This window comes from Ursus americanus, chromosome 6, assembly GCF_024610735.1.
Source record: "Ursus americanus isolate L20-20 chromosome 6, mUrsAme1.1.p, whole genome shotgun sequence".
Classification (NCBI taxonomy): domain Eukaryota; kingdom Metazoa; phylum Chordata; class Mammalia; order Carnivora; family Ursidae; genus Ursus; species Ursus americanus.
Genome location: NC_142132.1, coordinates 55533096 through 55547711, shown reverse-complemented (window position 1 = coordinate 55547711; position 14616 = coordinate 55533096). Strand labels below are relative to the sequence as shown.

General features: G+C 38.0%; 1 protein-coding gene across 1 annotated transcript in view; it reads left to right on the top strand.

Annotated features, from left to right (window-relative positions):
- Window positions 1-14327, top strand: part of KIFBP (kinesin family binding protein) — a 33866-nt gene extending 19539 nt beyond the window's left edge. The window contains exons 3-7 of the mRNA XM_045783466.2: window positions 1327-1406; window positions 1723-1906; window positions 4554-4635; window positions 9150-9265; window positions 12877-14327. Coding sequence (XP_045639422.2) covers window positions 1327-1406; window positions 1723-1906; window positions 4554-4635; window positions 9150-9265; window positions 12877-13752 — 1338 coding nt within the window. The 3' untranslated portion in view covers window positions 13753-14327. The remainder of the gene's footprint in view (window positions 1-1326; window positions 1407-1722; window positions 1907-4553; window positions 4636-9149; window positions 9266-12876) is intronic.
- The last annotated feature ends 289 nt before the right edge of the window (window positions 14328-14616 follow it).

Genomic DNA, 14616 nt, shown 5'->3' with positions numbered 1-14616 from the left:
AAAAAAGAATAAGCATATATTTTTTTAAAGAGTAAGCATATAAACAGCCCTCAAAATTATTGAGATCTTGGAAGAACTACTTATCTGTTGTGTTTGCCTTGGGCCTTGCTTCCTGTCTTAGTCATTTTTACTTTCTGTAAATTCTAGGAACCCAAGTTGTGATACTTTTAGCATTTACGTCCAGAATGTAAGATCACATTTTTAAAAATGGAAGGCATTTTTGCTATTTGAAGTTTAGCAAATTCACTTTAAAGCAAGGCTGGTCTTGCAGATTGGTCTGTCGTCATAGAAGTAGACGAGACAGTAGTGCTCTTTCGGAGGACTTGAGATAGTATTATATTATAAGTGATTTACACATACTAACTTATTGAATCCTCATAGCAATCTTACGAGGTAATTTTATCAATGAGAAAACAGAAGCACAAGAGGTTGGGTGACTTGGCCAAGGTAATACACAATAGAATCACTAATTTTATTGCCTTTGTATTTAAAGGGGGTAATCTATATATGTTCTCGTTCCCTTGAGGAAAAAAAAGTTATTAGAGCAAATATTTAAAACTTTGATTTGATTTTTACTAGTGGTCGGTTTAGAACACTATTACTCTAAGGATGAATATATCTTTTTTATTTATCGTAATTATGTAGGTTTTTTTTTAATTTTTAAGATTATATTTTTAAGTAATCTCTACACCCAACATGGGGCTCAAACTCAAAACCCCCAGATCAAGAGTCGAGTGCTCTACCAACTGAACCAGCCAGGTGCCCCACTTATGTAGGTTTTTAAAAGATGTTTTTTTACCAGACAAAATTAAGACTTAAAGAATTACGCATCTCTAAAGGCAAATTGGTAGATCTTTTTTTAGTGTATTTGAGGTTCACCTCCCACAGCAATCAAAATTTTGTCAACTGTGAGCTTCTAGACAATCTCCTTTTATTTGTTTGACTCTTTAAAATTTTATGGTTAAGAAAATTACTTCTTGGGACGCCTGGGTGGTTCAGTTGGTTAAGCGGCTGTCTTTGGCTCAGATCATGATCCCAGAGTCCTGGGATCGAGCCCCACATTGGACTCCTTGCAGTGGGAAACCCGCTTCTCCCTCTGCCTGCAGTTTTCCCTACTCGTGCTCTGTCTCTCTCTCTCACACAAATAAATAAATAAAATCTTTAAAAAAGAAAGAAAGAAAATTACTTCTTGGGTAACATGAAAATTAACTAGTAAAAAATGAAATATACTGGGTTTTAAAAATTTGATTTCTCCAGTTTCTCCAGAGGAGGGCGCTTGGTGTTTACAGTTTAAAATGTTAGAGTTTTGTTTTTCCTTATTTGTAGATCGGGAGTCCTCCTCTTGATCCTACTGAGCATTTTCTTCCTGAAGAAGAGAAACTTGCTGAACAAGAAAGATCAAAAAGGTGAGTCGGTACAGAAACCCACTCTCATAGGTAATTCCACATAGTATAGATAAGATGATTGTTCCAAAAAGTATAGTGTTTTCTCTTTTGAGAAAAGTCATAGTTATAGAATGTGGATTCTGACATGGATTTAAAAACGTCCATTTGCCACTTACTAGATATGTGACCCTGTTCAAACGTGAGGCTCCGTTTTCCTTATCTGTCAGACAGATACAGTAGCCATACACAACTCAAAAGGCTGGTGAGAGGACCAAGCTATGTGAAAGTTCCTTATAAATTGTAAACCATTATACAAACATTCACTTTTTCTTCATAGATTTGAGAAGGTTTATACTCATAACCTCTATTACCTGGCTCAAGTCTACCAGCATATGGAAATGTTTGAGAAGGCTGCTCACTACTGTCACAGTACCCTAAAACGCCAGCTGGAACACAGTGCCTACCATCCTCTAGAGTGGGCTATTAATGCTGCTACCTTGTCGCAATTTTACATCAATAAGGTAAGCTGCTCAAATAGCGGCCTAACAAAGTTACTGCTAGTGTGTATAAAAATAGAACCAGGAATACCTTGAAAATGGCATCTTTTAGAAACAGGTAGCTTGTATTTTATGATGTAAACTGGACAGAAAAATGCAGCCCAGTTTGCCAGTATACTAGACTTTTGTAGCTCTTTGTTGCATTAATCCTTTTGAATCGTAAGGTGCTGAATTTTGTCATTGTCTTACATGCTGCTAGCCCCTAAAAGTACGTGTTAGTTACCTAAGACCATTTCTTTTTCGATACAGAACACTACCAATTCATTCTAGTGAAATGTTACCTTAAATTGCAGAGTTTATCTTATAGCTACAGCTTTATCTTTGTGCAGTGGTAATCTGGTAGCTATGAGGATTTGTCCGAGGAAGTTGACTGTTAAATGTGGGCTTCGATAAAAGCATGTGATGCATTTCAGTTATTCTTCAGAATGAACTCCTCCATGGTAACTATGCTCTGTTGGAAATGTCTCTGCTCAGTTCCAGAGTTGTAACTCCATGTGGTACACTTCTTCTGGAGGATTACACAGGAAAAAACTTGAGCTTCTCAATTTATCATAGTTATTCAGAATCACGTTGGTATATTTTTAATTGACCTATTCATTCCTTTAGTCCCTAAAAGTTTTAATGCTAAAACCCTTTTCAGCCACCTTTCCAAGCCAGAGTTTCTGTTAATCCTCAGTAAGATACTCAACAATAGAAACTACTTTTATTCGTATTTCTCATTCACTCTGAAATTTTGGTAATTCTTTGCTCATCCGAGTTCCTTCTTTCAGTCTCTCTGGTTACCTGCTGCCATATCCTTACTGGGCCTTTATCCTTTCTAGCTTTTTGTTAGTGCTGGTTCTGTAAATGCGCCCTATGTTTAAAGTATTGTCCCACAGAATTTCATTCAGAAAAGCTATTAGCAGGCGAGAAAGGGCTGTGGTGGCTGCAGCATCGCTTCTAGGACTTTGGTCTAAGATCAAGCGTGTAAGTAACGCTGTCGCGTCTGTTGGAGCATCCGGTTAAACCTGACTCTCATGAATCCATTCCATTGTGCTCATCATCGCAAGTGTTACCTGGCGCCTCTGCTTGTGGCGCCTTTTTTTAGGGCTTCCAAAGGCCCCTTACTTGTTTTGTTTAGCAACTTTAAAGCCACTTAGTCACTGATTTTAATTTACACTTAAAACTCCATCGATACTAATAGTACTAAGATATCAAGATGCTAATTTAAAGTGTAATAAAAATTTAAAGTTGTTAAGCATTGCTTATGTGGAGCATGCAGTAATTTTCATGAGTACCTCCCCCACCCTGTGCCTTTTTTTTTTGTAAACCAAAATGTTTTATAAGTTTTTGTTACAACTAGCTGAGTTACATTGCAAACAGAGATTTGAACCATTTTCTTTAAAACAATGCAATTGTCATTTATATCATTCTCATCTTCATGTGGTTCCAGTGATGAGGTTTTGCTACTTGATGTGTCCCTACCTGGCAGGTGCTAAGGTCCCACATTTACCAGCCACCTAGAGGGCACAAGGCACTCACTGTGGTAGCAGTGGTTGCTTGCAGGGAACCAGTCTGACCAAAGCTCAATGATAGTGACGGGTAAGGGATCGTAGAGGGACAGTTAAAGCTTCTTTCTGTAAGCTGTAACTTTCTTTGGGCTTCTGAGGTTTAACACCAGCATTTTGATCCATAGATGTTGCTGGGCTAATACTGTACATGGTACCCAGCTGTTCTCAAGGTGGCTTCTGAATTTGCTATAATGGAGAGATACATTTAGTGCTAAGATTTTAAAGTCATTGCCAACCACGAAAAATCTCCTCAATGAAATGAGGTATTATTAATATGAACTAGACATTGAGTTAATGAGGGTGGCTTCCAACTAAAAGTTGGACTTTAACTTTGTGTTTTTGCTGGGTTGGTCCTGTGACTTAACATGATAAACTCAAAGTGTTTATATTAACAAGGAGATCTTCTCCAAGAGTTTAGGACTTTACCATGTCCAAATTTGAATTCGGGAAGTCTTCGAGTGTGTTGGTAAAGCAAGTCCATAAAGTTCATCTGTGGAAATCTGTTAACTTCAAAACTTAGTGGGAATCCTCATTCATTCTATGTAAATTCCCCAAATTCTAGAAGACAGGAATCTCTTCCTATCCATATTTACCCTTTTTGCCTTTGAAGTAGGATATATAGAGAGATCTCTAAACCTCAGAAAATTAAACCTTCGAACCCTCTGACAGGGGACACATTTATCCCACATGTCATTTTGGCTATGTGGACCGAACCTAAGGTCTGTCTGAAGCACGCTGAGTCTAGAAGGATAGTCATTCTTGAATTATACTTAATGATAACTTGAGGAGAGCTGACTTTCAGTTCAGTCAGCAGTTGTCTCTCAGCCAGTTAGGATTATTATTAAGAGTTTGGGGGCATTCTTATTTTAATCCTTGAGGTAGCTTTTTAACCAGAGAATACATGTTACATACCTTCTTAATGTTCAGCAACCATACAGGGTCTCCTTAGTGGTTTTTGCCTAATTTTATAGCTTTTCTCATCTTAGAAGACTTTATGTAAGTGTTAATTGCAAATAAGGCTGGGTGATAATTGCACTTATTCTTGTTTATTTCCTCAACAGCTATGTTTTATGGAGGCCAGGCACTGTTTATCTGCTGCTAATGTCATTTTTGGTCAAACTGGAAAGATCTCAACAGAAGACAGTAAGTTCATATGTGCATGTTTTATTACACAGCTTTTAAAATGCATTTTGAAATCGTTATAAATTTTAGAAAATTCAAAAACAGAACACAGATCTACTGTAGCCCTTCCCAATTCACAGACTTTTAATAATTGCCTCGTTTGCAATCATGTTTTTTTTTTCTTCAGAAGCATTTGAGAGAAGATTGGATACATTAGGCTCCTTTACCCCTTTAATACTTTAGTGTATATTTCCTAAGAATATTTTCTTACATAATCATAGAACAGGAAATGTAACATTGATACAATTCTCTTATCTATAATGCATATTTCTGTTTCATTAATTATTCCCGTAATGTCCTTCCTAGTACTAGAGTATCCAATTCATGATTTCATACTGCATTTAATTCTCACATCTCTTTACTGTCCATTAATCTGGAACAGTTCTCCAGCCATTCTTTCTCTTTCATCATGTAGACATTTTTGAAAAATATAAGCCAGTTGTTACATTAGATTTCCATCAGTTGATGTCTCCTTAAGCTAAGAATCAGATGACACATTTTTGGTTGGAATACTGCATAAGTGATGTGTCCAAATGTCTAGTTTAATTATAGTGTTTTATTTAGTTTTAAAAATCACAGTTAACATGTATATTTGAGAAAATCAAAACCACAGTGAGATATCATCTCATATTTGTGAGAATGGCTTTAATGAAAAAGATAAGAAATAACAAGTGTTGGTGAGGATGTGAAGAAAAGGGAATCCTCACGTGCTGTTGGTGAGAATGTAAATTGGAACAACCACTGTGGAAAACAATGTGGAGGTTCCTCAAAAAATTAAAAATAGAAATAACATACAGTTCAGTAATTCCACTTCTGGGTATTTACCCAGAGAAAAAGAAAACACTAATTCCAAAAGATACATGCACCCCGTGTTTATTGCAGTATTATTTACAGTCTCCAAGAAATGAAAACAACTTAAGTGTCTGTTGATGGATGAGTGGATAAAGAAAATATGGTGTATATGTACAATGGATTATTATTCAGGAAAAAAAAGAGAAAAAATCTTTTTTAGCGTAAGGTACAAACTTGCAGTTATAATTCAGTTGTGGGATGTAATGTGCAGCATGGTGGTTATAGTTAATACCGTATTGCGTATTTGAAAATTGCTAAGAGGGTATATCTTTGAACTGTGTATGGTCATAAATATTAACTAGATTTACTGTGATGATCATTTTATAATATATACAGATATCAAATCATTATGTTGTGCATATGAAACTAATATATAGTTGATCCTTGAATAATGTGTGGGGGAGGTTAGGGGTGCCTATCCCCTGTGTAGTTAAAAATCCATGTATAAATTTTGGCTCCCCAAAACTTAATTACTAAGCTTACTGTGGACTAGATGCCTTACCATAATAAACAACACATATTTTGTATGTTTTATGTCTTAATACTCTATTCTGACAATGAAATCAGCCAGATAAAAGAAAGTGTTAAGAAAATCATAAGGAAGAGAAAATACATTTACATGGGGCACCTGGATGGCTCATTTGGTTGTCTACCTTTGGCTCAGGTCATGATCCCAGGGTCATGGGATCAAGCCCTCTGTTGGGCTCCCCACTCAGCAGGGAGTCTGCTTGAGAGTCTCTCCCTCTCAATCCCCCCCCATTCGCGCCCACGCGCGCGCTCTCTCTCTCTAAATAAATAAATAAACCTTATTCTTTTTTTTTTTTTTTAGATTTATTTATTTATTTGAGAGGGAGAAAGAGCAAGAGAGTGAGAGCAGGAGCAGAGTGAGGGGCAGAGGGAGAAGCAGACTCCCCGCTAAGCACGGGGCCCAATGCAGGGCTCGATCCCAGGACCTTGAGATCATGACTTGAGCTGAAGGCAGACGCTTAACGGACTGAGCCACTCAGGCACGCCAAGAGAAAGAATCTTAAGCAGGCTTCACGCTCAGCTGCGGGGCTTGATCTCATGACTCTGAGATCATAACCTGAGCTAAAATCAAGAGTTGGTCACTTAACCAACTGAGCCGGCCAAGCTTCCCGACACTGTTTCTTAACAGAGACCACAGCCTGGGTAAGGTGATAAAAGCAAATGTTTAAACAATTAAGGTGAAACTGCTTTCAACTAACTCCCAAGGATCCATGTATAGATACGAATTAGAGAATTCATATCTTAATTGTAGATACTCTAAGGTTCACACAGGTTTTTAGACTGGATTTTATTAATCCAGTTTGATTAATGATGAACATCCACATACCAGATCCTGTCCTCCGTCTTTGTGGACATCATCTCATTAAATGTCCATGGCTACATTATCAGACTGTCACTGTTACTATCTATACCTGACAGATGGGGACACTGAAGCTCAGACAGGTTGAACAACTGGCCCAGTGTCACACAGATAGTAAGGGGCAGGGCTGGCATTCAAACCCAATAACCACTGATCTGACCCTTCCCTACCCCGCCTCTGACCTCTGCTGGTAGGGGACTCAACAAACTTGGAGGCTTAGAAATAAGGACAGATAAAATCAAACTCACAGTATTAAGTTTGGGAACAAGTCTGTGAACATCATGATAATGGACATTAGTTTCTGCTAAGATGCTTGAAATACCTAAGGCATGCATTCTCTCTCTCTCTTTAAGTAAGCTCTGTGCCCAGTGTGGAGCTTGAACTCATGACCCTGAGATCAGGAGTGGCATGCTCTACTGACTGAGCCAGCCAGGTGCCCCAAGGCAAGGCATGCATTCTTAGTAGGGCTGAAAATTATTTCTTGGAAAGTGGGGGAGGGGCAGGGAAGCTTAGCTATTACAATGGTTTGGAGGGGAGAAAAAATGAAATCTTGCCATTTATGATAACTGAGGGCATTACACTAAGTAAAATAAATCAGAAAGACAAATACCATATGATATCACTTATATGTGGAATCTAAAAAAACAAAACAAGAAAACCAAACTCATAGATACAGAGAACAGATTGGTGGTTACCGATATGGGGGGTGGGTGTGAAGGGAGTCAAAATGTACGAACTTCCAGTTATTAACTATAGTTAATAATACTGTGTCGCATATTTGAAATTTGCTAAGAGTAGGTCTTAACGGTTCTTATCACAAAAAAAAGAATTTTGTAACTATGCTTGACGATAGACATTAACTAGACTTATTGTGATCATTTCACAATATATATAAGTAGCAAATCATTATGTTGTACACCTGAAATAATATAATGTTATATGTCAATTATATTTCAAAAAAACATATTTGAGTCATTTAACAGGTTTTGTCACAAATTTCTTTATCATTGTGAATCAGAAGAATAGAGATTATGAAGAGTTAAGGAAATGTACATTATTGAATTAAATAATTGGTTTTTCCCTTTTTTCGGTACATAGAATTAGTTGTAGATTGGTTGGAATCTAAAAGGCACTTGTCCAAAAAAATTTATAAACTAAAATAGTGAGTTATCATTTTTACTCTTTTTTTTTTTTTAAAGATTTTATTTATTTATTCAACAGAGATAGAGACAGCCAGCAAGAGAGGGAACACAAGCAGGGGGAGTGGGAGAGGAAGAAGCAGGCTCATAGCGGAGGAGCCTGATGTGGGGCTCGATCCCATAACGCCAGGATCACGCCCTGAGCCGAAGGCAGATGCTTAACCGTTGTGCCACCCAGGCGCCCCCATTTTTACTCTTTAAAACAGAAAGCTAATGGGACACCTGGGTGGCTCAGTCGGTTAAGCATCTGCTTTTGGCTCGGGTCATGATCTCAGGGTCCTGGGATCAAGCCCCACATCTGGCTCCCTGCTTAGTGGGGAGTCTGCTTCTCCCTTTCCTCCCCACTCATGCTCTCTCTCGCTATCTCTGTCTCTCTCTCAAATAAATAAAATCTTAAAAAAAAAAATGAAATAGAAAGCTAAAAAAATGACTGTCCAGTGCTTTCTTTGAGCCGCCCCATATATTGTTGGTTAGAGTACTTGTTCAAAGTAATATGGCAGTATATATCAGGACATTTAAATGGTGTAAACTCTGACCCTTCTCCTTCTAGGAGTCTGTCCTAAGGAAACAATCCAAAATCTGGACAAATTTATGCACAGAGATCTTTTTGTTTAGACTTGTCTTTTATAGAAGAAGTGGAAACAACAGAATTAGAAGAATGGTTATATAAAGCAGGGAACATCTATTTAATTGTATATAATGTTGTACTTAAAAATGTTGAAGAGTTGATAATGATATGGGTAAAGTGTTAGTGGTATAATATATAAAGAAAAACCTATATTCAAAACTGAGTATACATCATGACCCTAGTTTTTACCGACAGATAACGCATAAGAAAAAACTAGAAAGAAATCTACAAAAATAATAGCAGTGAGTGCCTCTAGGTGGTAGGAATTTTGGGTGGGTTTTTCCCCACTGCTTCAGTGAGAATCTGTTACTCTTAAATTCAGGAAAAAGTGCTATAAAAAGAACGTAGTACACAATGAAAATTGCGATCGTGACCGTTAACTAAGACAAATAACGTTGTGTGATTTTAGCTACTGAAGCTGAAGGAGATGTACCAGAGCTTTATCACCAAAGAAAAGGAGAAATAGCACGATGCTGGATCAAGTATTGTTTGACTCTCCTGCAGAATGCCCAGCTTTCCATGCAGGTAAAGTAGTCAGAAGTTGCCTTTTCTTTCTTAAAGAAGCAGGATGGAAGTAAAAGCTTAAAATGGGAATTATGCTCATTGGGCTCACTACATGTCTATTATGCAAGGCATGCGGAATGCTCTCAAATATTTCTTGCTCTCCCATCTCTACCTTTTAGAATCTTACTTGTTTAAGGTCCATCTCAAATACCACTTCTTCCTTATCGACTTTCCTTTGGATGGAATATAAATTCTTGAGCGGTGGGGCTACAGCATGTTCATAGTGTATCATTATCTCCAGGCACAGTAGGGTCTCAATATAGTAATTGTTCCGTGTGTAATTCTTCATAGCCTACAGATACCATTTCCTTTCTTTAAACTGCATAGAACTTTCCTTGCCTGTCCTAAATCACTTAGATTTTGCTTTATATTATCTGTTCACATTCTTATCTTTTCCCTTCACTTCTTTTTAGACTATAAGCAATCCAAGCATTATATACTTTATACAGTATATATATTTATATTTATTTTGTAAACATATATATCTGGAAATAGCCCTGCCAGTTTATAGTTGTATGTTTGTGGCAATTTACTTAATCTCTCTTTGTCTCAATTTTCTCACAAAAGAGATGGAAATGATAATGGTATTTGCCTAATAATGTTGTTGTCAGAGTTAAATTAATATATATGCAGAGGGCTCAGAAAAGTGCCCTAGACCTACCAAGTCCTCCGTAAATGTTCATGGTCATCATGATCATTACTAATCCATACTGAATCCTGGTTTCTAACCACGAAGGAGGAAACTAAATCATTTGGATTCAGTATACTAATCATAGATACATAGAAAACTGTCCTGGAGAAGTTATGCTTTTTTTTCTTTTTATGCATGCATGCATTAAAATACAGTAATTTTTACTAGTGATAATATAGAACCTATGAAACTACTAAAAAAACCAAATAAATCATAAAACCCCAGAAGCACGTATCATGCAAGGACGAGAGCATTTTAGAAGTAGAGGGTAAAGGTGAGGCGTATTTGGAAAAGAAAGGAAGCAGGGAGAACTAGGGGGTTTTATGTCTAGAGAAGCTGGAGCCAGGAAAAGCTGTCAGCTTTCTTCTGCTCAGAAAGTAGCCAGGAAAGATAAAGCTACTAAAGTAAATAAGCAGCCGGGAAGCAAGTAAGTAAATAAGATTTGGGGGACTTAGGGCTTGCATTTGCAGTAATCGTGCCAAGCAAACTACACTGTCTGACTCATACGCTTCACTTAGTTGATGTTTTCCAGACTGAGCACCAGAACTTATCACCTGATGACTTGAAACTACCTTCAATAGTTGCCTGCTCTTAAATTACTCAGATTTTTCTTAATCTGACTTTGTTACTTCAATTTCATACTTTGATTATCTGTTTACCTGAAAAGCCTTCTTCAATTCAAGCTTAAGAAACCTACACAAATTTATTTGAGCTCTATGCTAGTCATTGTCCTAGGAGGAAGAAGAGTAGACTTGGGGTTTTACTTCATGTAAAAGTGCAACTTTGGTAAGTTCCACAAAGGGAGAGACACATGCTGGAGGACATACAGGAGGAAGTAACATGTGAAGGATGCTCTGGGAATGAGTAAGAATTAGCTAGACTGGAGAAAAGAAGGCTCAGCATTCCAGCGAGCTGAAGCAGTATGTTCTGGGGCACAGGGAGCATGGTATTAGGTGGGATGGAACAAAGGCCTGTGGGAGCAGAGTGGGAGAGCACGTGATGTAAGATAGAGTTAGAAAGGGGCTGGAACAAGCAGGGCCTTCGAGGACTGGAAGGCTTGAAGGGTTTTGGAACAATCGATTAGGTGGCAGAATGGAGAACGAACTGAGGGGAAGCAACAGTAGAGGAGGGAGATTAGTTCGAAGACCACTGGAACAGTCCAGATGGGATGTGAAGGGAGCTTGGTCTAGGATGTGGCAGAAGAGATGGAAGAGGAAAGGATGGATTCCAGAGGGATTTGGGAAGCAAAATGTAGAAGGCTTGGTGATAGAGTAAAAGTGCAGGGGAAGGGGAGAGGGGAGGGCCATCTAAAGGATGGTTCCTAGGTTGTTGGCTGTCCAGACTGATGGAGGCCTCTTCACTAAAACAGCACTAGCGTAGGAAACAGCCGACGAGGAAGAGGAGTTCACTGTCGACGTTCTACAGATGAGGAGCCCTTGAGTGTCCTTAGAGCAGAGCTCATACAGGGAGCTGTGGTTATGGATCTGGAGCTTGAGAAGAGGTGTGGGCTCTCGCTGTGTGTTTGTGAGTCATCCTCCCATGGCTGACAGTTGCCACCGTGGGTATGAACAAAGTCACCTGTAGGGCAGTGCAGTCCAGTAGAAATAGAAAACCAGCCATGTATCTAATTGTCAATTTTCTAATGGCCACGTTAGAAAAGGAAAAAGGCTGAATTAACTTTATACTTTTTAAACCCAGATTATATTTTTAAAATTGTCATCAATTTTTAAAATATTAATATCAAAATATTAATTAATATCTTAAAATAAAATATCAATATTAAAGAGATTTAAAATTATTTCTGAATTAAATCTTAGAAATTGGGTGTATATGTTGTAAATACAGCCCACATCTCGGTTTGAACTTGCTGCATTTCCGGTGCCCAGGAGTCATCCACGTGGCCGGTGGCTCGTGTTCTGAACAGTGCAGATCTAGAGCCGGTGTTGAGTGGCAGGAGGAAAAGGCTTAGGGGTGAAGCATAGAGGGAGCTGATGTTCAGTTTTATTGGCCAGGAAGAGGAAGATGAGCTTATTAGTCTTTTTATTTATTTATTTATTTATTTATTTATTTATTTATTTATTTAAAGATTTATTTATTTAAGAGAGGGAGCAGGAGTGTGAATGGGAGAAGGGGCAGAGGGAGAAAGAGAGAGAATCTCAAGCAGACTTTGTGCTGAGTGAGGAGCCTGCCACGGGGCTTGATCCCAGGACCCATGAGATCATGACCACAGCTGAAACCAAGAGTAGGACGCTTAACCGACTGAACCACCCAGGCACCCCGAGCTTAGTCTATTTTTTTAAACCATTTTACCTTTCTTTTTTCTTCTTCTTTTTTTTTTGCCCTGAGAGGTAGGGTGAGATAACTTTGATGGTAGATTTAACTGTGTCTTCACTTTAGTGTCTTTGAGACCTGGGACATTTCTCTGTATTTCACTAAATAACTTGTAGCGTAAACATCACATCATTAATCTTAATGGCATCTCTGTGCAATATTTTTAGGATGTAGATTACAGTCTTACTCTAATATTAAACTACTAATAATATATTACATGTGTATAATGTTTCACAATCTTTAATGTTCTTTCATACGCAATTATCTTACCTGAAGGAGCAACCGTAAATGAGTTTTAGTTCCCCAAATAGGAAAGTCCTATATAAGCAGCTTATTTGATTTAAATACCTTTTCCTATTTCTTACATTTTTAATACAATTGAAATATAGTTAGAAGAAAGAAGTTTTAAAAGATGTGTAAGATTATGGAACCTCCATAAACTCAGCTGAGAAAGAGGGCTTTCTTTTCTCTCCTCTTAAGTTTGCCATAATGTTATTGGACAGCAGGAGATCACTGTCCCACCTCACCATAATTTATTTTTTTCTTTCAGGACAACATAGGAGAGCTCGATCTTGATAAACAATCTGAACTTAGAGCTTTAAGGAAAAAAGAACTAGATGCGGAAGAAAGGGTGAGGAAAAAAGCTGTGCAGTTTGGAACCGGTGAGCTGTGTGACGCCATCTCTGCAGTGGAAGAGAGAGTGAGCTATCTGAGACCTTTAGATTTTGAAGAAGCCAGAGAACTTTTCTTACTGGGTCAACACTATGTCTTTGAGGCAAAAGAGTTCTTTCAGATTGATGGTTATGTCACTGACCATATCGAAGTTGTCCAAGACCACAGTGCTCTGTTTAAGGTGCTTGCCTTCTTTGAAACCGATATGGAGAGACGGTGCAAGATGCATAAACGTAGAATAGCCATGCTAGAGCCCCTCATCGTGGACCTGAATCCACAGTATTACCTGCTGGTCAACAGGCAGATTCAGTTTGAGATTGCACATGCGTACTATGATATGATGGATTTGAAGGTTGCCATTGCTGACAAGCTGAGGGACCCTGATTCACACATTGTAAAAAAAATAAATAATCTCAATAAGTCAGCGTTGAAGTACTACCAGCTCTTCTTAGACTCCCTGAGAGACCCAAATAAAGTCTTTCCTGAGCATATAGGGGAAGATGTTCTTCGCCCTGCCATGTTAGCTAAGTTTCGAGTTGCCCGTCTCTATGGCAAAATCATCACTGCAGATCCCAAGAAAGAGCTAGAAAATTTGGCAACATCATTGGAACATTACAAATTTATAGTTGATTACTGTGAAAAGCACCCTGAGGCTGCCCAGGAAATAGAAGTTGAGTTAGAACTTAGTAAAGAGATGGTGAGTCTTCTTCCAACAAAAATGGAGAGATTCAGAACCAAGATGGCCTTGACTTAATAATCCTTGTTTTTAATGAAAGAGAATGTGCAATATTGAGGAGAGTTTTTCCCCTTAGTCAAACAGGCCCCATTCCATTGTGATGTTTACCTTTCTAGCCAGATGAGTGTGGTTTGAACTTGACATAACAGACCAATTTTTCTTTGCTAGGACCTTAATCAACATAAAGATAATTTATACCTAATTATGTAAATTGCCTTGTTAAGGTGACATGTGATTGGTATGTTAGATTGCTTGTTTCCTATTTAAGTAGAAACCTTTCCTGCCTCAGTTTCTAAAGGCAGGTTCTTTGTTGGCTAGTACTTGATAGAGTCGTTAAGAGGAACAATTCTGGAGTTACGTACCTGGTAGACAAGCCTATTAATTGAGAAGTAACCTCCTGTAGTTCTTCTTCCCAAAATACTTACTTTCCTAATTCCCAGAGAAATCGCTCCTTTTCCGAAAACATCAAAAAACTAAGTTATGTTGTTGTAAAGTACTGTAAAGTAGTTTGTCTCATTTATAGAGGAAAAGGCCTTGTTGGAAATAAGATAAATTGACTTGTTTCACTAATAAAAGCTTCCACTTACTCTTTTGTTTTCTTGTAAGAATTAGTTTTATTTTTGACACCTCAAAGATATTACTCTACTTGAAGCCAGAGAGGAATATTTCTTTGGCATCATTGCACTATTAAAAAACATTAAAACTTCATTCATTGAAGAAGTATTTGAGATAGTCTCTGTGCCAGAAAAATCTTATTGGCTGAGTTTCTTTCTTTTCTTTTTTTTTTTTAATAGATTTTATTTATTTATTTGAGAGCGAGAGAGAGAGAGCACAAGCAGGGGGAGGGGCAGGGGGTGAGGGAGAAACAGGCTTCCTGCTGAG